General features: G+C 40.5%; 1 protein-coding gene across 1 annotated transcript in view; it reads left to right on the top strand.

The window, feature by feature from the left end:
- The first annotated feature begins 1,501 nt into the window (after positions 1–1,501).
- CMSS1 (cms1 ribosomal small subunit homolog (yeast)) overlaps positions 1,502–25,186 on the top strand; it is a 32,083-nt gene continuing 8,398 nt past the window's right edge. The window contains exons 1-4 of the mRNA XM_009576985.1: positions 1,502–1,598; positions 14,372–14,472; positions 19,723–19,794; positions 22,828–22,957. Of these exons, the coding sequence (XP_009575280.1) occupies positions 1,502–1,598; positions 14,372–14,472; positions 19,723–19,794; positions 22,828–22,957 (400 nt within the window). The remainder of the gene's footprint in view (positions 1,599–14,371; positions 14,473–19,722; positions 19,795–22,827; positions 22,958–25,186) is intronic.

Below are 25,186 nucleotides of genomic sequence, written 5' to 3'. Positions count from 1 at the left end.
GAAAAGACGACTTGAAATAAGTGCAGGAATTCACCCAGTCATCATGGCTTAGATGAACTCCCAATGCCCTTTGCTTACTATTAATCCAGAACCCATCTACCTTTCTTCAGATGTTTCTGCTAAGACTTTTATGTAGTGTTTATGTTATGAAGAACTTTTTGGTGCTGACGCATCGGTGTTTGGACCTTTGGGTCAAGTGGACCTTTCTACCCTATTTCTTCAGGTTACCATTCCTGTGTGTTTGCTACGGTCGTGTTGCATTAGAGAGTGTGTGTGTGTGTGCTAGTGCTAAATCCATGGCTCCAGAGTGTCTCTACTTGATAATAATCTCCTCATGTTGGAGTCCACACCACAGTATCATGATGTCCATGTGACCTGAAGTGTGTTAGGATCTCCTTACAGAGAGGCATGCGATGCTGTACTCTGTCCAGGTTTTTTTCCCTTAAGAATCACAACAGTTTAAAATGGTGCTGAGGAAAACTGTTCAACCATATGTGTTTTTAAAAGAAGAAGCAATGCAGGACCAGTGTAAAGCATACAGTGGAAAGGAGACCAAATTCAATATGATCTTTAATCCTGCCTGTACTCTGGTTGAAGCCAAGCAACTTCTTTGGAACTGTAAAGGGATTTGAGCATGTGTTCATCTATTAATTTTTTTTTTTTTAAATACCTGTGCTATTTGCAGCAAGCCCTATATTGCAAACCTGAAGCCATACTTTCTCATATTGTACAAAATAATGTGGATAAAACATCACTCAGCACATCAAATTCACGCTTATATGTATGTAATCATCATGCATATAGTCACACATCTGTTTTACTTTCAGAATGATACAGTCTATTGGCATGGCTGTGTGATTTTTACATTAATTTAAACAGGTAAAATCAGATAAAGTATATTTTATTGCACATGCTGATATCCTGTTATTTTCCCATTTCCTTTAGACAGTGATAATGAAAATTGATGTTTTGAAATTGAGAATTTCATTATCCAAAAAACCCCTTAATGCTGACATGCAGAACTTGTCTAGCAGAAAAAGCATATCTGATCCAAGTCATCATCAATTGCTCTCTAATTATGATGACAATACAAAAATGAAGTAAGCTTACCTTAGCTCAGGAGACTCTTTTTTGCTGTATCCCAGGCAGTTTCCTGTCCTTATTCACTTGAAAAGGGAAAATCCACTTGAATAAAGAAAAATAAATACTAGAAGAGTGAGGGATTTAAGGATTCCTCATCTGAGATCCTGATCCACTTGTTTTTAGCGAATTGCAAAAACCTCGATCCAGTAGTAGCTCAGAGCGACTTTCCTCTCCTCGTCTGTGCTGTGGGCTGAGAATCTGCAAGAATAGACCTGAGACGGTGCTGCAAAGCGAGAGACAGCGGGGGGACCTTGGCACGGAGTTGGACCAAACTCTAAATATAGCCCAACCCACTCTCCATGCAGTTCTCTTCATACTCTGAAGGCAGATGACCTTGTCAGAAAACTGACCTGCCAGCATGTCACTCTCTACAAAGAGAGGATCTAAGGGAACAGGACTGCAATGCAAAAGGACAGAAAAGCAATCAACCATCTGCTTGCAGCAAATGAATGTAGGTATGAGCTCTATTTTTATGGCAGTTGCAACTGATTGAGTCATAATGATGTGCTTTATTTGATCATTTAGACAAACAAGCCGCATGCCAGTTCACAAAAGACCTGTACAGATAAGAGACTGCGTTGTAATTGCTAGTCTTAAATAGAGAGCACTGACATAGATGAAAAGCCTGTCGCCTTTCCTCCTCTCAAAAACCTTAACGCAGTGGAGTGTGTAGTATTTCCCTAAAAGCTTCTGTCTATAAGAAGTTATCCTTCCTTTCACTTGCTCTTATAATAAGACTTTTTGGAAAAGTGAGTTAAATCCACAAATGTATATTCTGGTATAAATTTGAGATGCTAGGGTAGCTTGAAAGGGCATCTCTCCGCAATATCAGAGACCAAACTGCAGAGAAATGTGTAGTTTATGCAGAGGAGGAAGCAAGAGAATAAGAGTCATAGAAACATAACCCTTGTGCCTTAGATAGGGAATTGCTTTTCAACAGATGTTTTATAATCCAGGGAATTTGCCATTCTAACTCTATGTAGCAGTATGTCAGGGTATTTTGTTCTTAACCTGAAGGAGAGTTTAACTTCGGTATGAGTCAACCTAATACTCTGTCAAACAGGGACCTGATACTGCTATGTCATATGAAGGCTTCTGAATAAAAAAAGCTGCAGAAATCTGAGCAACTCAAAATGTCTTCTGTCACGTTCCATGTTAAGATATGTATGAGAGTTGGGATAAAATACTTGTTTGCACTATTGTTCTTCAGTGGGATATATTTGTTGGTGGTGACATATATCTAAGTGTATGCTACATTATATACATGCATGCAATTTTCAATATTCAGAGAAAACCTGAGAAAACATCAGGACTGTGACAACCTCATACTATAGATGTGTATGTCTGCAAAATATGCATGAGCCAAAAAGGCATGAATGATATCAGTGGTCAGTAAAGTAGCAATGTGTATCTATGAACAATAATTTGGTCTGTTAAGTTTTTGCGAAGTGTGCTATATATTTTTTTAATTGAAGCCTACTATTTTTGGCAAGTTCCACTGTGTAATTTTATCATGATCTATCAGCTTGAAGTCCACAGGGTCAGCCAGACTCTGTGTGTTACCTTCACAACAAGAACTACAGCTGTAAGCCACAGCTGCTTCCCAGGATAGTGGGAGAACAGTAGAAAATATGAACCTTCTACAGTATTAAGGGAGACATCACATCTGGGACCGTAATACATTCCTGGGCAAAACTTGCTCATTGTCAGACCTAGGCTAGAGCCCACCCATTAAGTAGTTTTATGGATTTATCCGAATTCCTCTTTCCTCCCAATTTACCTATTTCTTCCCCATTAACCAGAATAAATGTTTGTTAGGAGTGAATATTATAACAATGAAGGATACTGGTGTTTGACTTTGAAGAGAAGACCTGAAAGAGGAATGAGTCTGCCTCCAGATAGACATATGTCGAGTGACATACTAGTACTGTGTAAGTAGTGAAATTCTAAATGTACGGGTACCAACATCATTAAATGCATCATACTGTCTGCGCTCCAGGGTGGTACCCTGATGTGATCCAGACCAACCCTACCAATTCCAGCTCTGCAGAGCCACTGCCACTTCTGCCCCTCTCTCCAGTGCTGGGATATTGAAATCTCCCCAGATCCCCTCATTCAGAGCGTGAAGGAGATGAGAATACGGGAGAGAATATGTACTCCTCCCCAGCATGAGTTAGTACTCTTCACCCTCCGCAGCAAACAGCTGGACCAGCTTCCATACATGATAGGTAGGTAGTTCTTAGAAAAAGAAGGAATCACAGTGCTTGGTGGGTCCTAAAGCACAGGAATAGTCATACTTTGCCAGGAACTGTGACATGCACTTTTCCTATATGAGTATTGTGCAGAAGGGGTGATTTCTTGCTTATACAAATAATACGCTAGTTGGGAGGGAGTGTTAATCTTTGGGGAGGCTTTTATAGAGCTGTGCTGTTTGTGTGTAAAGGGCTATAAATGTTGCCTGACCCACTCCAGTAATGTCAACTTCCTGAAAGGAGGGGAAAAGGCTTTAAGAGTATGAGTTGGTCAAGATGGATGGAACAGTATTTTGTTTGGCAGCTGTATATGCTCAGGTTTTCTTTAGGATGGCTTTTGCATGAGTTGCCTGTCCACACCACCAAGAGGGAAGTGTAGTAGGTAGTCGCGCCCTAGTTTGTGCCTAGCTTTTCCTGGGCTCGTAACTTGTATTTTCCTGATGATGCTTGTCAGTCTTTCAGCTTCTTTGTAGACAGTTTTTCTCTTTGACTACCTGGCCTTCTTTGGTAGCATTTCCTCTGGAGTGATCTGGGGCTGGCTTTTGCAGAGCCCAGGCTGTTTCCTCTCTCAGATGCCTCTGTTGGGATTGATACTTATTTCAAGCCAGCCGTGTGGGGTTCCCCCTCGTACAGTCATACATTCTGTAACTAGTATTTGTGAACTGATTTTTCTTTTGATTAATCCCAAATTCCTAGCCACTTGTAGTTGTTTAAAGATCCTATGGAGCATTTCACAAGGTGAGATATGTGAACCATAATGTCTTGGCCAGTTTCCAACGTGGTCAACTGCATCCTGGCTTGTCCCATTCCTCTGCTTTTCAGAGTTGGATAGAGCGTTCTCTTACTAGCATAAACTGTTGCACAGTATTGCTGGCATTCTTTTGAGTGGTTTCCAAAGTGACTGTAGGGTGTATAATGCCTGGCATCTATCAAGAAGAGAAGCCCTTTTTACAGGGTTGAGTAATTTTATTACATTCATCCAGTAGATTTGTAGTTATCCAAAACCCATGCTACTTACAAACAAACAAAACAGTCTTCCACTTCGTCGTCTTTCTAGAAATATGCTTTTAGACTGAATTTGGAGATTTAAGGAGATTATCGGACATTTCAGCATAAAGGATAGCTTTTGAGAGAACAAAAGAAAGAGAAATGAGGAGACTGCAGCGACTTGCAGATGTCATCTGAGCCTTCACTCATGGTGTCATTGGCGAAGGGTACTAGAGCAAACAACAGCAACTAGAGCGAACTGATTTGCACTCTGTGCTGATGTGTTATTGTATCTTCAGGCTCTGGTTGCTCTTGTTTGGCAGGCCCATAATGAAGAAACTAAGTTGGATGGCAAACAATAAAAGGGCCTGTCATATTCCTAACATGTCAAATCTTTGTGTTTGCCCTTTGCTTACCATGGGTTTTAAAACTACAGTGATTAAATGAATATTGAGTTTTCCCTTCTTACCGTGGTGATGCTGTTATTCCTTGTGCGAGGCAGTGATAATATGTCAAATTCAACCCTCATCTTGCAGGAGAAAAAGTTATTTTTATTGGAAGGATCATTTACATCTGATCATAACTTTCTGTGATTTTTCTAACGTGTTCCTGTCTTATAAGGCAATGTATAAAAATGAAAAAGTCAAATTATGTGTAGGGCTGGGTTGTAGCTGTACCTTGGTTATGTAAAGTTTATTCTTCTGTGCTTACATGTGTACAACAGAGGATTTCCTCTGGTCTTATTCTCCAATGTTTTGTCTTTTAGTTCACTCCCAGTCAGCAAGTCAAGACGTGTCAAAAACGAGTTTGGAAGTACCCATTTTGAATATTAAAGAGAAAGTGTTAAAAGTAAGGAAGAAAGGAGAGGTAGCTGTTAGAAATGTTCTGTGGGAGGTCCTTTGCATGGCAGATAGTTGTGTCTGTGTGCTAAAAATTTTCTACCATATCAGAGCATAGTGAAAATTAATTTGATGTTATTGCATTAAGACTTGTTCTTTTTTGCTTGAACAGGCAGCGATTTTAATTTAAATTGCCATTCAGTGTAAGAAAGAGGAACCTAAACTGAATATCCTGTCACCAGATTTATCGGGCAAAAAACATTGTTTGTGGTAGATGTGCCTTCTGAACTGCCCAGGGAAAGGGTTTACATTTTTGTAAGAATGTTGTCTTTGTCTTTGCAATACATGCTATTGCCAATATTTAGAAACTATTACAGGGAATTTTTACAGACTGTTTGCAAGAAACTCTGGCTTGGCACAGGCTTAGGCTGGATGGAGTGGGAAGGAGCTCATGCCATCTGAATGTTACCTAATGGGACAAAATTGAAGCGCTTTTGATTCTTTGGTGGGACTGTGTCTGTTTCTGCTCAGTCGCATATTGTATGCCCTTCAGGTATGCCTCACAAGTACACTTTAAAATGCCTTTTTAAAGTACTTGGCAGGTAAAGTCTGCAGTTCAAGGCATCCTCGTAGATACGAAAACTTACTATTGTGCTGGAAAAGGCCTGTTTTGGGAAAGGAGTCCTTAGTTCGTAGAGATCGGAAGGGAAAACTGTGCCCAGACCTTGGGGGGGACCATGGTTGTTTGGGCTGATGGCACCACATGTAATTACCACGGAGATTATCTCAGCCCAGGCAGGGAGGCAGCTCTGTCCTCTGTTGCAATAGGCCGACAGAGAAAGTCGACAAAGGAATGGTAACTAACTGGTGGTCACCTGCAACAGAGCTTTACGTGCAACTTCTTACTTCCTAGTAACAATAACGGATACCGGTTCATTCACAGTTTTCCTCTTTAGTTCCAAACGGTCAAAATACCCAAGTATTTTAAAGCCTTATGAGTGAAGGCACGTCATTTGATTCATGACCTCGGTGAGAAAAGTATGAAGACTTAATCAGTGTTTTAAAACTGGAGTTGCAAAAACTAAAATGCGGGGGGAGAGAGGAAGGGAAGATCTTCATTAATTTTTGAAGTGGCACTCTGCTTAGCCATGTTGTCATTCTTCCTTGCATCAAAGATTTCCACTAAGCTGTAATATTATGTCTTTTGATGCAATTAAATATTCATTTTTCATTTCCTGTCAGTATATATGTTCTCTTACTGATTTCGAAGACTAAATCTTGTTTTACTATACTGTTTAAAATGATTTAGCTAATCCTTATTCAAGGAGGTAAAGGGATGATTTTTTTTTTTCCTGTAATCTGTCATCTGGATTTCTCAGTCGTGCCGCTGCAGATGATGTGTGCCTGTGATGGGGAGAATTATTTATCTTTCTGGGGGTGCTAGCGGACCCTTTCTAATTTAGTCAGAGCAATTTGAGAAATGAAGAGGGTACTGACACTGTTGTAGCTATTTTTGATGCAATGGTTATGTGGTGATCTTCCCCAAGGACAGATTACTTTTGTAACTAACATTTTATCCCATTTACTAGCAATTTCTAAACTATTGTCATGGTAAATAGTCAGCAACTGGTCTGAAGAACTATATACAAAATTTGCATTCTTAGCCATTCCATGTGGCTGGTCTGGAGGTCCCCAAAAGATCTTCGTAGCTATTGCTTGGCCAGTTGGCTTTATACCTTGGACTCCAGGGTACCTGAGCTAATATTAGGCTTCTCAAGAGGAAAATTCAAAGCTGTCCATTGCCTATAGAGAGGGAACTTAGAGAGGATTGTCCTGGTAGACATGAAACAGATACTCCTTTCAGAATTAACAGTGCTTGTGACACGCAGCTGAGTAATTTGGGATCTGTCCAGGAGGTGGTTTGAGCTGCTGCTTGCCTATTGCTGCTGTGCACCACTGCCTTCCGTACCTGCTTCTCCCACTGCTACGTGGCACCTTTCCATCCCTTCCGACGTCCTCTCCTTGTCTCTCTATCCCTTTCCCTTTGTAAGGGAAGTAGTTGAGCTTGGAATGCTTTAAAATATTTAAAATGTTAATCCTTTTTTCTTAGTTAATCAGCCCCCACAGACAGGCCTGTCTTATTTAAAAGACCTCATCTGTTCCTTTGGATACTGGTGGGCAGCGTGGCAGGACCTGCCCGAACTTCGTGTTTCCTGCAGCCCTGAGGAGTGATACCATAGTGGTATGTTAAAATACTGTCATCACTGCTTTTAGCCAGTTACTGTGATCAGCACAACTGTGGTGGCAAGAGGAGGCCTCTCTACTGACCAAGGATGAACAGGGACCTGGGAGCCAATTTTGCTGACAGCTGTTACGTTTTACAATTAATTGACCTTGCACTGTGTGTACCTGTGGAAGATGCAGGGGAGATGCAATGAGAAAAATTTAAAGCAGTGCATTGACATTAAGATTACTTAATCTGATTCACTGAAGATTTAGGCAAAACTATGAGAATAACAAGGAAGTCTCAGACTTCAATTTTATTCTTTTCCCTGACCTCCTCCCTGCCCCTCTCCTCCCTTCCTCCCAAAAAAAAGGAATCTAAAATGGCAATTAAGAAAATACTCGAGAGATGCCCAACACACTTGGCATTTTACTCAGCATCAAATATTTTTCAATCTGCTGAATTTGAAGCTGGGAGCCTTGAGAAATATTTTTCCTCCAGACTAATGAACGCAGATCAGTACTGTTTAATCAACCAATAAATAAAAACATAGCCTGTAAAGCAGCCTGAAATTAATCCATCATAGCACACCCAAATGGAATGAACTGTGCCCACCTACAGAGTAATGACAAGCACATACTTTCCTGTAACATACCTGAAACTAGGAAGAAAGCATAACAAATACAAAACCTATTTCCACAGTGTACAGGGCTTTTTGTTAAAAATCAGAAAACACAGGCTTTTTTTAAAGTCTGGTTTCAGATATGAGGCAATTTTAGAACAGTCAGAGGAAGATGGAAGTCGGGGGGGGGAGAAAAAATTACATACAAACTTTGTTTTCATGTAAGTAATTCTAGTTTAGTACTGATATGTAGCCCTGATGGGAGCATAAGGGAGAAAGCAGGGATTTCTGTTCAGACCCAGAGACTCTTATGACCCACAGAGTGTGTCTCTGACTGTGGGCAGTGCCAGATAAGTCAAATAAAAGTTGAGGGAGTCTCCCTTGGGACATGTAAGGCAGGTTCCCTCCAAATTCCGTCACAGAGATTAGTTTAACGGTAAGAAACGAACTTGTCCTGTACTGGCCTGTGTCACTGGGGGTCTTCTGGATACCAAATAGATGTCTGATCTCACTTAGCTTACAGATAAAAAAACCAAACCACCTAATGGAAATTATTCCCTCAGTTATCTTTGGGTTTGTATGCAAAAGAATATTTTTCTATTCTGAGCTTTCTTTCTTTCTTTTTAATTACATGTTCATTGTTCCTATATTATGCAGAGTTGTAAGCACCATGCCTCCTTTCTCTCTCAAAAAAACCCTTCTGTTCTCTTCATCCTCTCTTCCTGTGAGGAACTTCCCATAGCTGCTGTCATTTCTGTGAGCTTCCTTTATCTTTATTTCAGTTGTAGGCTGGCTTGAACCACAAGTCGCATTTTCCAAAGAATTTTAAGATTATTTTCCGTTCCTTTTTACTTGTAACTTTTTCTTTATTTTGGGGGATTTGGAGGTGTGCTGCCTAAAAGAGTTTTACTTTTTCAGTCAGCCTTAGTCCTTATAAGAATTAACTATTTATGTTGTGGTCACTATAACTCCTTTATTAATCACTTCAGAGTAGAAAAGTGGCATGTGAATGTCAGAAGTCTCAGTAATGGTGAATCAGGCTATCAAACACAAATTTGTATGTACTAGCTATTTTGTACGAACAAAATTGCATTCACATCAAAGCACGTGTCGTTACCTCCTATATCATTAAGGTCTTGGTTGCCTTTAAAAATACTAGTATAAATAACCAAGCAAATCTGCATTCTTTGTGAATATAATAGTTAATAAAGGTGATGATTAAAGGGAACCTGTTAAATTATCTAAATATATGTGTGCTTATTTATGTGCATGTGTATAAACATGCAGACATGTGTATGTATTAATATAGGTGTGTATATATATATTTAGTATACATATTGATGTACTTAGACATATGTGTGTATATCAAATATTAAATTTGAAAGAGGTTAGAAACCATTGCACTGAATGATTTTAAATACTGATCAATATCATAAAGGAGAAAGTCTTACTCATGTAGGTATATGTGTGTTAAGCATAAATGGCTTTTTCCATTTCAGCATGGTTCAGAATAAAGTAAATTATAAATACTTAATGACAGGGAAGCCTGTTAGTATGTGCCATGCCGCTGATGTAATACCAAGGGAAAAAACATGAAGAGCTGTGGAATACATGTTTATTTTTCTATATCAAGAGCATTACGTGACCGTTCAGACGTCGTTGACGACCTTGTGGTTGCGTAAGGTCCATACGTCACAGGAAAGAGATGCAGAGGATTGCTGCGCTGAACAACATCACCCCTTCAGCAGCGTGTTCCGTCAGTGCCTGCCTGCCCGCTCATTTGCACTGCAAGGGAGGTGAAAGTCAACGTTGTATTAATCAATGAGGTTCTGCATTTGCGCCAACTTATTATTAAGGAAGGATTTGTGCTCTCTCCTCTTCTGGCGGAGAGGAGTCTCCTGGGCAGCTTGACACCTCAAAGCAGGGCAAGCAGTGCTGCTCTGATACAGACATGTTTGGGATCTATGAGCGGGGTGCTTCAGCATTTATTCGCATCGAGTTGTGATTCCTTTTGTGAATAACCTCACTGACATCGAGGTAACTATTTGCAGAGGAAGGCACACTGTTTAACGCGAGCATGGTTGGCAGAGTCTGGCCTGTGGTACTTTGATGCCCACAACAAAACGCTCCTGTCATCACAGGAGCTGACTTGGCGTCACAACCAATCACAGCTCAAAACTAGCTGCTGTCTCGACTGAGACGTGAATGGCTGTTTCTGGAACAGATAAAAAGTCCTCCCGTTGTATGAAATAAAGATACTCGGGCACTGCAGAAAGGTGCTCAAATCTGAACTGTTTTCACAGATGTTTGTTGAGTCTGGGCATTGGTTCCCTCTTCTCTCGCTTCTTGCTGAAAGCGGAGAAGAACGTTGCATTCCGAAGTGCAGTCCAAAACTCAGATGGGCAGTGAACAGGTGGTACATTGTCAGGCTATTTCAGATCATGGAAACCATTTGTCCAGTTTTAGATTGCTATTGCTAGCAGTGTGTCTGTTAGTTATGAGAAAGAGAAGAGGTTATTTAAAAGTTAGACGACTCCTGTTTGCCTTTCAGAGCATGCCAAGTGGGATTTAAGAAGGAATGCTTAAAGATCACAGGCAGCTTCCCCTGAATCTATTTTATGCAATTCTCATTTATTTCCAATGTGAAGTAAATATGCTGAGAAAGAGCTGGCTCAGCAATTCAATTCAGTGAGGAATGCACAGATATACTCTGGAATGGGTGTTTGGGGCTCAAGCACGATGAGCAAGAGGGACAAAGAGGCGATTAGTTCTGATTTCTTTGATGTACTTCATTCGTATCATCACTCCACAGCCTACTTAAATGTAGTGTATCTAGGACCGCGGGTATGTGGAGTGTGTGCGTGTAAAAGCTGGTCACTCCTCTTGTATTTCTGGAGTCAGGGCAGAAGAGACAAAAGTCGGTGACGGGTTCTCAAACACAGAAGCTGCCCTACGAAAATGCAGCACAAGAAATTTGCCAGAGGAAGGGTGATACGGAGGGAAACAAGCCCGTGATAATGCACAGTGGTAACACTGAGTTAGCAAGTTTTAAACTTTCAGGAGTGTGCTGGATGATGTAATTTTTCAGCTTCTTCTAATGAAGTATCATATCTGAGATTCCAAAGTGGCCGGAGGACATAAGTGGTCAGTGACTTCGGAGAGGAAGTCAGAAAAGGAGCTGTTGGTGTGCAGGAGTAGGCATATGGTGCAGGAGCACTCAGACATCCTCAGGAGAACAGAAAGGAAGAACCCAGTAGATTGACACAGATATTTGAGCTGTTAATATAAGGAAGAAATTTGTTAGTCTCCCAAACCTTCAGCTTTCTCTCTTCCCCTGTTCACTTGCTGCCATGTGTTAGGCTGTACAGGACTAGATATGTTTTTTATGCATTAATAATTTTTTTTTTAATTATTATTTTTTTCTCTCTCATGTTCTCTGGCCATCAATTTACTCTGCTCACAGCTAGTGATTGCATAGATGTAGTTATATCAGTCATACTTGGGGTAATGCTTAAGAAATTGTACTGTTCCTCTTTATTCAAAATAACTAACTTAATGCATTTATTTATGCATTAATAATACATTTATAATAAAGTAAGATGTGGGCTTTGGAATACTCTCTCCTTTTTACTTCTGGTGGCCAATAAACTTTCCCAGAAAACTTTTCATCTTCAGCCAATGTCTGATGAACACTCTCGGGACAGTAACAGTGATGCTCTAGCAAAAGTGGCAGTTGTACTGGGGACAGCAGCTCATTCTTCTTGTTCATGATCCAAATGGCAACTCAGAAGAAGAGTCAGTCAGTCTCAGTTTGTCCTTCAGAAGAGAGGGAAAATAGCTTATGAGGGCAGCTCAGGGAGATCAGTGCCTTATATTTCCTAGTGTACAAGTAAGCCTGAGATTTAGACTTGTCACCTCCCTTGCTCATGTCCTTTGAGAAGAGATCCCAGAATGGCCGACCACCTAGTGTCCTCTGAGGTTGACTTAGCACCAACTTAAGGGGCAGCTTAGTGTTACAGCTAGCCTGTGGTAAAGGACTGCCAGGAATGACATCCCTGCTCTTCCCCTGCCGTGAGCACCTCACCCCACATGGGATATAGCACTTGTGTGGCCACAGTCCATTCAGCTGCTGATTTGATGTCTGTGCCTGCGAAGAGGAGGAAGCAAATAGGCAACTGCTGAGCTGCAATGCCCACTTGGTGCACACATTTGTGCATTTGCTCTAGATCTGGAAAGCAAGAGGTCTTCTTGGTGGATTCCCATTTAAGATTTCAGAATATGTCTTCATCCTGCATTGAGATGCAAACAAGTGCTGCCATTTCTTCCACGGTGTTTGTTTTGGTCTGAGTTAAGTTCATTAACATGTTTATCTAACCCCTTCACTTAGGAGTCTCTTAGTTGTACTGGACAGAAAACAAATTGTCTTCTCAGTTGCTGCTCTGTTTCTAAAGCTCTTGTGGTTTGCCAAGAATCTAGTCTATATCAAGTAAGATTTCATGACAAATGACATCCAACCTGCTAAAACATTCACTGATTTTCTTCACTTGCTAGCTTTCAACTTCCCAAACTTTTTTGAACTCTTAACAGCTGTCACAACCCAACTTTAGGATGCTGACTGTTACACAAGCTTTTCAAAGTGGGAAAAGGAGTGGAAGTTACAAGATGGTATCTTTCCAGGCATAAATATGTACCCATTTTGTTACCCATTCTGTCGCATTAGGATTTTCAAAGCCACTGCCTTATTGCCATATGATATATAATGTTGCATCTGTGGATGAATAAAGATTCCTTTTTCCCCTTCATATTCTTTTACTTACCTTTCACTTAAATTCTTTGATGTGTCTTTCACATATCATTTCACTTACCTTTTTTCAATAGGTACCTATTTCATCATGGAATTAGTAAATACCAGCCATAGTTGATTTTCTCTCTCTCTCATGTTCTCTGGCCATCAATTTACTCTGCTCACAGCTAGTGATTGCATAGATGTAGTTATATCAGTCATACTTGGGGTAATGCTTAAGAAATTGTACTGTTCCTCTTTATTCAAAATAACTAACTTAATCTTGAAGCTGTCAATTTACGACTTCAGAATACAGGAGATTGCAGCAATGACTAAGTACCTGTTGGGCAGAAATATTCCAGATACAGAAATCAAATTACTCAGTTCTAATTATTCCGTTCGATGGATGATAACGCTTCTGGCAATGAGCAGGGAAGTAATTCAGTCCCCAGCAGAAACTTCTGTGTTTGAATACAACATCTTAAGCACTAATATAGCACTTTTAGAGGGAACTGTTGCTGTGGATTTTTTTTTTCCCCCAGTGTTTCTGTAGATAAGAGATGAAGAAGAGAATGAGTAGAAACATCTTAATTTAAATAGTTTTCTTTCAAAACATCAGCCTTTTTTAGTCTTGTGGACATTCTGCTTAAACTGTGGGAATGGTGCCTTTGCCTAATTATTACTGAAGTAAGAGAGACACAATTAAAATGTACTTGCAGAAAATGCATATATTTTTATACAATAGGACATTATACTAATCTTGTAATTTTTCCTCTTGTAGGTAATTGGTGTCAGTAAGGCTTTTTGAGCTTTTAGGTGGAGGCGGGGGTGGTTTTTGTGTGCATTTTTGTGTGTGTTAGGTTTGATTTATTTTTCTTCTTCCTTCATCTGCAAGACCTGTTTTAGGAGGAGGAGATGACTTATTCTGAAAGAAGCGTCAGGAAACTTAGCAAGAAAGATGTATTTTTACAGTGATCCTATGGACCATAGTGCCATTAGTCTTCCGTAGCAGTGCTATTGCTTGTTTTGGGGTCTAATAAGATAGGTCTGTAATTACGTGTGGTGAATGCAGTGCTATGGATCCCAGATTATGTTTCACTTGTTCTGAAATAATGTAGAGAGAGGTCATGCGACTTGAGATGTAGTTTATCAAAAACATCATCTTTTATTGTTCATTGCTTAGCTTAATTTGAGGGAAGTTTTGGAAAGATTAGATATTTCTACCTGTGATGCTGCAGCTGGCACCAACTGTGCAGCATTCCAGAAAGATAAAGCAATATATTGCCTGCCAGATGTAATACTGTGAAGAGGAGGGGAAACCCGGGACTTTTCTTAGAATAAATTTCAAATATCGGTGTTCTAAAACGATAAAAAATTCTATTACAGCTGTACTTACTGCCAATCTTGAGATTGTGTTATTGTGACAAGCTTTCAGCTGAAGATTTTATCCCTATTTTTGAATGCAAAGACAGGAGATAAATTTGAAAAACAGTAACAAAAACCTTTCTTTTTTCTCATTAGATCCTTCAGATGATGAAGTTACTGAGAAAGCAAGTGATAACAGGACAGCAACACATCAAGATTCAGATTCCAAACCTGCTGTGACAAAGAAAAGAAAGCAGGTTTGTAAATTTAGCAATTATGTAGAGCACAGAGATGGTAATGCGTAGGGAAGCATAGTCTCCTTTCATTCAGTAAAGGGACAGTTTTCTTCGCTCTTTGTCTGATCTGTTCATGTAATAAGATTGTTTTATTAAATTATTTTGCCTTATTTGGAAGTGATCACATTCCAGTACATTTCAATAGTAAACTTCACTCTTGTTTTGTGTGAGTTGAGATTGCCAGGCCTGTCTCTTACAAAGTGACTGTCTAGTGATAAAAGCCTGGATGGTGCTACCGAGTGTCCTCCCCTCTCATCTTTTCCCTTTCCCTGCACACACAAGGTCTTGAAAGCTATATTTAAATGTTGTACAGCATCTCTACCCAAGCATGTCCCCAGTGCAAGGTCCAAGTGAAGAAGAATTTAGGTTTACATGGATTGATGTTTTCAATTTGATAGCCTTGCACTACTAAAAGCTTCCTTTAAAACCAATAGGAACTGTGTTGTTCAGCGTTACATGGAGTATGCCAAGGAAAAGGCAGCAAGGTCTTTGACAGACAGCATCACCCCAACTTGAGCAAAAAAGTCATCTAGAGGTTAGCTGATTTTAAAAAGTCTCTTGTCTGAAGGTAAATTTCTTCTGCCTTCCTGATACCATACCAGAGAATCAAATGAACAGCTGTCAAAGAGCTAAAATGACATTGGAAGCTATCTCTCCTTGAGGTTATGGATATTAATTTTGACTGCAGGTCAATAGTAAATTTACTGTGTGATGCCTGGGCAGTTGCCCAAGTGAAAACCATTTGCAGGGATGTTCTTTTGTAACAGAAAAGTGTAAACAACACAGTTCCAATTACTATGCTTTTAGGTGTCTATCCAAAGAGACTAAAGGTGAAGTGAGCCAAATATCTGAACTGGTTCCACGTTTTGATTAGGAAAGAGAGAACCGAGCAATACAGGAGAAAGCTGTATTGCCTTTGTTCACGCTCTACCGAGGGGTCAGATGCTGAAGACTTCAACTCAGTGAGGATGGCTATGGAGCCACTTTTTATCACCGTTATCTTCAATTAAGCATTTAGAACTAAGTTAAGACAGTTTGTTTGGAGGAGTTGCTTTGCTCTTTCTATGAGAACATTAGAAAGGATAACTAACATAGGTTATCCTGCCGAGGTGGGCTAGGACTGCTCAGCTGTAGCAGAACACCTGCCACAGCTCTTCCTGTCGTATAAAGAATATCAGTCTGCATTTTGGAATCGGGTAATTTGATGTTTAGCCACAAAACTCCAGGGGGCAATGCTTTATGGGAGATCAAAGTCATGGATGTGTTATTGCATGTCTTTTAGAACAAAACACTTGCAAAATCAGATGTATTTACGGAAAGCTAGTAGTTTTGTAGTTCTGGTGCATATAACATAACCTGTTTTACTCATCCCTGCCTTATTCAGACAACCAAATAGAATTATGAACATTTATGATATTTATATTTCTAGTCTGCAGGCTGTCCTCAGGCTTACAATGAAATGAATAATTTGCCTCCAATCTGAATGGTGCATTGATGTGTTTACTTTGTCACAGACTCCAAAAGTCAGAGTATACGGCTGACCTAGAATGTAAACTTTCACACACATGCAGGAATGTTTTCACTCTACATTTGAATTTCCAGTAACTTGGCAATATGTAAAGAAAAAAAAATTGTTAGAAATATAATACAGGAAATATTTTATGTTCTGTCTATGATTAACAAACAAGGAATTTATGACATTTGAGTTCATAAATCAATGGTCTCAGCACAAATTTCCTGTTTTCTGCATTTTAAGAACTTCCATGTAAAAAGAGCATAAAACCACAGAGCACAAGGGAGCCATGTCAAAAACTAGTAGGTTGTCTGTTGCATGACCTGAAAAGGTCATGCAAATGACCTTTTCTTAAGGGTGGTACACAAAGAGCTATTGCACACGTAGGTAGGCAACTAACATTTGGATAAGGGTCAGAAGTTCAGTCTAGATCAGATGCCTAAATATTTTAGACTGCAGATCATCAAAGACATGTAAGTTTACAGCCATTCACCATCATGAAGTTTCTCTTTTTCTTATGGCATTATTTTTAATGTCTGAATAAAGTGGACTTATTATTGCTGGGCGAATAGTATATTATGCCTAAATATATATATATGCTGTTGTAAAGGAGATAATTTTGAGCCTTAACATGCTTCTCTGAAGAAGCAAGGCTTTGACTACAAGCCTGCTGTGTATTTCTGTTGCTGTTGAAAGAAAGGGTTAAATACTGCCTTCAAAAAAGAAGCCATGGTATTTGCTGATACTTTTAAACATCTGAATGAAGGGTTATCAGTGAGAAAATTTTGTTTCTCTTAGAGAAAATTTTTCAGCTCTGTGGCACAGTTTTATTCTTTTGTCATGCAGGTACCAGTTGGGAGTGTTTTGCAGATTTATGTGAAACAGTTCACAATGTATATGAAGGGAGAAATGGGTCCGAAGTGAATGAGTGGCATTTTTTGATATGCTGAAAGAGTGGTAGCACTTTCTAGGATAGGGAACCATCATATTCTGCTGGAGGAAAGAGATTCAGTGTGGCCCCTTTCTGGCTTTTTGATTGCTTGGTAGTATCCCTTGACTATATCAATCCAAAGGCTTGTTCTCTGCATAAAATATGATGTTGAACATGGAATTTATGATTAAAACACCTGGCAAATGGTCTTTGAGTATCTATGGACAGCTGGCATGCATAAGGATAGAGCAGGAACTGAAGGCAGAGGGTAGCTGTGTTTCAGTCTCAATGTCTGGGAATGCTAATGGTAGGGATAGGAGTGAAGAAATCTATGGCGGTGTTTTAAAAGCACTTGAACCAGAGTCAGGACAGAGATTTTTAAAAGAGAAACAAACGAAAAATAAAAACAAAAAGCTTATGTTAACCCTGGAACAACTTTGTTAGCTCTAGTGAGTTTCTACTTGCACTCATTCCCTTGATTTCTAGTGAAGATAATAGCTGTTTATACCTGTGAAAATCACGGGGACAGATCTCTCTTGCTGAGGCAAGATAAGGTCCCTATCACAACTTCTCATGGGTGGGTATTGATCCAGGCTGCATTATATTCCAGCCCTAGTTGCAGAGTGCTTTGCTAGCTGTAGCCAGTCCCCAGCCAAATCTTCTCTGGTAGTTCCCAAGTATCATTTCAAATCTCAACCACTTTCAGGGCCACTTGTATACAGTACTGATGCCTTTGCAAGTGCAATGGCTGTGGTTGCATCATGGCACAGAAAGCAGGAGCAAGCAATAGGTCATTTGTGTTGAGCATGGTGGTATCCTGGGTTTTGTAGCTAAATTAACCAGGGGAGTGGGGAGAAAAAGGGAAATGTAGGCATAATATGAACAATTAAACTCCACAAAATGCTTCTGATAAGGACATGAGAGTGTGCTTGGAAAGGCAGGGTGGGCAGGGTCATATAGTACCTGTTGTCATGAAGTGTCCTCCTGTTAAGGGGGGAGGGGTAGTGCAAGGAGGGCTCAGAAAGGCTCAGATACTCTGAACTTCTGTTAGCTTTCCTTTGGCCCTCTTGGCCCTGTTGAAGCTGCCCTCACAAGGGGACAAAGGAGCGGCTTCTCTGGCTTTCGGCTGTCTGCTGATACTTTTCTTCCAGGCTTTCCGCAGGGAGCACTGCTGGATTTGCTGTTCCTGAGCTTTTAATGCTCCATGTGATGAGACTTCTCCACGGTTTCTCACAGAAGCAGATTTTTCCAGCCAAATGCATCCTAGTATCAAGGAGCTTTTTCCTGCAGCTCAGCCTATTTTCCCATTGCTCTTCATCAAGTCACTTATTAAGCTCTAAAGCCCATCTATGTAGATTAATTTGCATTTCCATGAAGTGGAAGTCGCTAAGAAGGGAAAAGAAAAGAGAATTGCTATGCTGAAAACAAGGAAAGCCTGTGCCTCGCTTCCTCTGTTTTGGACAATTTTAGGTGGTTAAGGACAAATCCTAACTCTGGCTTATGTGAACAGGGACTCTAGTACAAATGGACCAATTCAGCCTGCTCACTCAGGCACAAAATAATAGCAACACGTGTTGGATGAAAATTATTCTGAAATGCACCATGTATTATTCTTGTGTATATTTGACCCTGCCTGCTATGAGGAGACAAAGCAAGAATGGGGCAGAACAAATTCGAAACATGTTTTCCTAAATTTTGCATTACAAACGTGAAAGGAAATGCAGAGCATGATTGTTTCCAATTATTCTTGCCCAGTTCCATGGTATCTTTCACCGTCTGGATGCTCACCTTAGACCCAGTTATTTTAGAGCACTATTGGCAAAGTTTAGAAAAACAATCACACACAGTAATAGAGATTAAAAATATAAAGTTTGTGAAGGGTTTTGTTCATGCTTTCCTCTTAATTTTTTTTTAATGTATCAAAACCTGCTTTTCACCATTTTATGGAATTGTGACTACAACCTGTACGTTTCAATTTTCTGTTCCTTTATTCCCCTTTTGGTTACAACAACAGAGATCTCAATTCCAAAATTACTCCAGTGTCCTGGTTTCGGCTGGGATAGGGTTAAATTTCTTCCTAGTGCTGTGTTTTGGATTTAGTATGAGGAGAATGTTGATAACACACTGATGTTTTCAGTTGTTGCTAAGTACCTTCCTAATCCAAGGACAGCTCCCATGCCTACTGACTGAGCTAGGTACACAAGATGGTAGGGAACATAATCAGGACAGCCAGCTCAGCTGGCTAATGGGGTATTCCATACCATGTGACGTCATGCTCAGTATATGAATGGTAGGCGTGATCCAGGAAGTACCGATCGCTACCTGGTTATCGGTCAGCACGGGTGGTGAGCAATTGCATTGTGCATCACTCATTTTGTATATTCTATCATTAGCATTATTATTTTCCCTTTTTCTGTTCTATTAAACTGTCTTTATCTCAACTCACGAGTTTTTCTCACTCTTACCCTTCCGATTCTCTCCCCTGCTGGAGGCGGGGGCGGGGGTGGGGAGGTGTGGAGGGGAGTGAGCGAGCGGCTGCATGGTATTTGCCTGCCAGGTTAAACCACAACATCCAGATATATGTAACTGAAAGAATTTGATCCCTTCTACAGGTGGGGAAGCTTGGTTTTCCCTAACCCAGCATTATACTTTATGTTTCCCCTCTTACCTCCCTTTGGTGACTTTCCCCCCCCCCCAGGTGATCAGATATCTGATGTTGAATCTTTTTTTCTTACTTTTTTTTTTTCTTTTCATATGTGCTTTGCAGCCTACAGAGTGTTTTCTAAGTCAGCCTGAAGAAAAACAAGAAAGCACTGTAAAGGCAAAGCGGAGAAAGAAGGTATGAATGTCCTAGAGTGTGTTTGATGACTGGACAATGGGTGTATGTGCTATTACAAGATTCAGAATTGGGACAACCCTGTGACGATGAGAAGTAATATGGGCATAATGTTGCAGCTTCTTTTAGAGAATAGAAATGCCTACTTTTTTGACTTCACTTAAAATAGCCATTCCCAACCTGAACTCTGTAGCATTATGTCTATACTCCGCTCAAAGGTTGTATATGTCCACACCCCACTTGCAAGTGTTGCGCGCCGGCAAAATGTAACTGCATCAAAGAAAGGTGGAATTTCAGTTGCTGCAGAATCTGTGCCCCATTTCAGCAGTGTGGTCAGTCTCCTGCTGCTGTTACGTCTCTTGAGCCAAGAGTTGTCCTTGTTCGCTCCTCTCCTCATAGCATAAGTATATAAATAAATACTCTGTATTGTCCCTCTGGCCATGCTCCATCCTCACCCTCAACAACAAACACATTCTGCAGTCTAGATGAAAATCATATGGCACCACGCAAGGTAATTGTCTTTCAGGACAGACTAAAGAGTTGGCTTCCTCAAAAGGCTGAGAGGTGTCCTTTTTATGTTATGTCAGGCCTCTTAATCATCCAGGGAATGGGAAGAGGGAAGAGTGGAATTTAGCTTTAAATGCAGCTCTGGCAGAAGTGACCGTGGTACTTGTTCCACTGTTACCGTAGCAAAAGCATCCCATGGCAGAGATTGGTGAACCAGACCTAACAAAAAGACCCCATTCTCAGGCAAACAATAGGCACTTAGTTACTTCGGTTTCACTGGGGCTAGGCCACTAAGTTGACATACACAGCCTGTCAAAAAATCCATCAGTAATTATTTATCAGGTTGATCTATGGGTTCCAAACAAAGTTCCTCTCTGAAAATAAGGAAAAGGGGGAAAAAAACCCTTTGCTTTTAAGCATCTGGAATGAATTGGAAGAAAAATAATAAAACTTCCTGCATGAGGAACATTTCCCCATAGCTCTCCTTGAAGGAAGAGAGTTTGCTCAGGTGTCCTTGCTCTTGCTCTTGCGGAATTTCTCGTTAGTATCAGGCTTCTCCCCTCCAGAGTGCCATAATTTTCCTGAAGGAACCAAGTGGCCCAACAAATGACGTAATGGTCCTGTGGAACGGCGCCTTATGCTGAATTACCAAGTAGAATGAGCCCTGATAGTTCTGCCTTGCTGTCTGCTAAATCCCAAATGTGGGTCGCAAGAGGCAGGTTGCGGGGCTGGAGAAGAGCATTTGTGTTGATAGGAAGAACAATGAAGAGGTTCAGTTGTGGGCCTCACGCAAAGGCTGTGTGTGCTGCAGATGGCCTCTGGTCATTCTTTGGGAAGACAGTTGTTGCATGGCAGAAAAATACAACGGTGCCAAATGAGGGTGAAACTTGGGAAGGAATGCTGCAGATTCAGGCACTGCAAAAACCTGCTAAAGAGCCAGTTGTCCACTGGAAAGTCTTCCGGGGACTGCAGAGGGCTTTGCACCAGCCCAAAGGTAGACCGAGAGGAAGGCATAAGCACTTCATCTCCACGTACCCCACTGTCAAAGATGCAGCTGGGGTCCTGCAAACACACAGCTGGTGTTTAGCAGAGGTGAAAGAGGCAGTGGCTAAAGTGTCAGATGGCTGGGAGAGGCAGCTGCCTACTTTGCCTTTGCTGTGGGGTGGAGTGGCTTCAGCAGCCCCCATGTGGCTCTTCCCTGTTCAGCCTTCTGGCCCCTATGCTGCCGTTACGGGAGTATTTGGGGTGTACTGGGCAAGAGAGAGACGGAGCGGTGGGGAATGGAAGAGAAAGGAGGGAGTGGGTTTTTTTTGGAAAGAGAGACGGAAAAAGATCTGTCCCCTACGTTAAAATTCCTGCTATAGCGCTCTCCAAAATTTCCATTGATCTTTGCTGCCCCAGACCTTAGCCTGCCAAAATTGCACTGAAGGTACTCACCCCTCCAAAGCTGCCAAAAATGCTTCCAGGCCCACCTTGTCTCTCTGTGAAATTTCACTTTCCCTCGCAGATACGTAGCCTATTGCTCCACCCTAACCACACTCTCCTGCTCCTTTTCACTGCTAGGCTTACGCTGCCCTGCGTCCTCATGATGGCATGTTCAGCTTAGCTTACACAGCTGAGAAGCCTTGAGCTGGCTTTCCGCAAATGAATCACTTCTCAGTGAGAACAAGAGAGGCTTCGCATTCTTGCTATTCTCTCCAGGCTGCCTCTATCCTTGAAAAATCTGCTGTTTTCTTAAATGCTGGCAGATCATTCAGATAACGGGAACCCTGGGCTATTCTACGCCAATGACCAGTTTAATTATGGGAAAAAATACAGCAATACTTTCACTTCAGTGAAAATTCAGACCTGTTATTTGCTAACATTCCCAAGGTGTAAAACACAATCATTATGAGCTCATGTCCAGGCTCTAGAAATTATTATTTTGGTTTAAAGAATTATACATTTTAGGAGAACAAAGCAGCTGCTGAACTCTTTTCTGATTGACTTCTGGTTTTGTGAGCTTTTAACTCATTTTCATCACACTTGCATAGCATTCTGTGAATATAGCTAACCATCTTTCCTTCTAAAATAGATAGATAGTTACCCTGTTTTAATCAAAATATAACTAGGATTTATATAATCACTTGATTCCTATTGTTACGCTTTAAGAATAATAAATTAAAACAAATGATGAAAAAAATCTGAATTTTCAAACTGATACTCAAGTGTAACAACAGCAAAACTCACAAAATCAGCTTTCAGCTATGTTTTTGTTACAGCAGCATTTCAGGTGAGTGCACAAGATTTTCTGTCTTCGGGCTCACAGATCATCTCATCAAAGTATCTGAACTTGTGTCTGAAGTCTGCATTTCCACTAAAGACGAAGGGAATCTTGTCCCATTGTAAGGTGTTTTTCTAATTAAGCTGTAATTAAGCCAATATAACTGTATAAAGTTATGGAGGAACATTTATGCACAATGTTGTTAGCTAGCCAAAGAGCAGAAATTACAGACATGCCATACTTACCCATTTTACTTGGTTTTTTAGAAGAAAATTTCTGATATTCTGGAAAAATCTGCTCCAAAACCTGGTGTCCCTGCAGATCTACAAAATCTGCTTAGTCAACATTTTGGTGAAAACCGTTCAGTGATTGAAATAGAAGAATTAAAGCTGTCAGGTAACTTATCCTATATTTGATAGATAAATAATGTTTTTTTCATGATACCATTGATTTTTTTTTTTTTTGCAGAAGAAAGAGGATTTTTAGGACAGGTCTTAAGTTGTACTTTTTTATGGAAATATTTTCTTATACTGCATATTAATTTGCCGTTTAAGTAGAGATGTTAGTTTCTTTGGAATAAATGTGAGATTTCTTGGAGTTATGGAAATGAAAAGAAACATTGTTTAAACGTGTCCTTTTATTGTAAAGTATTAATTTCAGGAGCTCACTTTTCTAATAGGAATTATATGATTCCTAATAATAGCTTCCAAGATGCTGACAGAGAAAATGAAAATATATTTTGTTTCTGGGATTATCTGAGTCAATCCAGATGCGTAATAGGAGGGCTGACAGGATTAGACAAAGAAATAATGAGATGTCATTCTGACGTAGTTATGCGATGTTGAACACAATGGGTTTTCAGGGAGTGGCATGAAATGAGGTGGTAGTTTTGGTCCAAGTGTAAAGTGACCAAGTTTCACCTCCATAACGAGGACCCTCTCGGTTTCCTGTATTCTGTCTCCAGTTAAAAGCCAGCGATAGAAAAGGCAAAGCAGGACAGAGCAGGGTTAGCTTCTGTCAGTGGCCGTTGCATTAGAGATGAAGGCAACATTGAACTTCTCTGCCTCTTACTCTGCAGATAAAGAGGCACTGTCATGTAATAGGCACCATCCTACTGGTGTGCTCATTGGCAGTGCTCATGAAGCGCAAATGGCCTGGTAACTAACCTGCATACACCTTTGATACTTCTTGAACTCTTAGTGACCTGTGCCCGATATAGGAGCCTTCTAGCACAGAAGTGGTTTCTCTTAATGTTTAAGCCTGTCTTTCTAGACAAATACGCTCCTCCTTAACATCCATAATTCTAGGTTGACCCTTCTTTATTTCTGTGGGGCAGGTTCAGCTTTCTTATTGAATCAAGAAAACCTGGAGAAGTCCCATATAGATTGCTTTGAAAAGCTTGTGTTAAATATTTTTAGACCTTCAGGGTTTTTAGAAAATAATAAATTGCTTTGGTTTCTTTCTTATTAAAAGAGCCCTTTGGGCTAGTGAAGTGACCCATTTCCATATGGATTGGCTCTTGGGTTGGATGGAGATTTTTTTCTTTCCTTTTGTGCTGGGAGTTGGAGGCTTAGAGTGCCAAGGAGTTTACGAACTTCTACAGCTGTCAAGTCATTCACGTCAAAGCACTGAGCAAATAACAAGCAAGTACTTAGAGTTGTGTGTTCTTGTTAACTGACACCGTGCAGAAGGTCAGGTTTGTAGTCAGCATGGTCTCTTGCTGCAGTCTGGAGCTATGTGGTTTTTTCCCCCCCTTTCTGAAACTTTCCTTTAAAATTGTTGTTAATACTCCAGTGTTGCTGGAGTGTTGGTGAAAAGTCAGTGACTGAAGCTCATGTCCTTTAGAAACCATCTTTTGAATTGTTCGGTCATTAATGAGACTTAATGTATTCAGAAGAGCAAAACAACAGCAAAGATATTTTGCCACTGGGAGGAAAGGACCATGGTGGGTGTGAAGAACTCTTCTGTTACCACCAAATGCTTATGGAAGGGCAGCCCCTGCCCTTCCCCACTAGCGTCAAGTGCATCTTTTAAACGTGGTTTTAAAAGTTAAGTCAGCAGCTGATCCTTCAGTTGTACACATTCATTCGCTTTGGAGCTCAAGTCCCAATAAATGTCAATCTCTGGATTTAATAAAAGGGAGCAGCGCAAAATAAAAGTTTTTAGCAAGACAACACCCATTAAATGGAAGATACAGTGACGGAGAGTGGCTATGCTCAAGAAACTACACAGGCAAGACTTCAGCCAGGCATCAGCTAGAAACCAAGTTTGTCACGCTGTCTGTTCCAATGGAAATCATGGATCGATGCAGCCAGCATTAGCACAATGCGCCATCCATGTGAAGATGAATAACGTCTGTAAGGAAACCTCCTTAATTTAGCTAAAATATATCAGCAAACATCTCATTCCACAGACAGGCACCCCGAGGTGCTGTGCTTCATGCAGAATGATGACAAACATGTGGGTCCCTGAAGACAGAGTTGTTAATGCTCTGTGGGAGCGTATTGTGCCATCAGGCAAAAGACCCTTAACAACGATGGCAAGTTTTCAGACTATCTAATTTTCATCACCATTTGAAGAACTTAGACTTTCTGTATAGACACTGGAGAAAGGAAGGGCCTTCCA

Source organism: Fulmarus glacialis, unplaced genomic scaffold (genome assembly GCF_000690835.1).
Source record: "Fulmarus glacialis isolate BGI_N327 unplaced genomic scaffold, ASM69083v1 scaffold7394, whole genome shotgun sequence".
In the NCBI taxonomy this organism is placed as follows: domain Eukaryota; kingdom Metazoa; phylum Chordata; class Aves; order Procellariiformes; family Procellariidae; genus Fulmarus; species Fulmarus glacialis.
The sequence above is the reverse complement of the archived record's forward strand: the minus strand, read 5'-3'. Positions and strand labels throughout refer to the sequence as shown.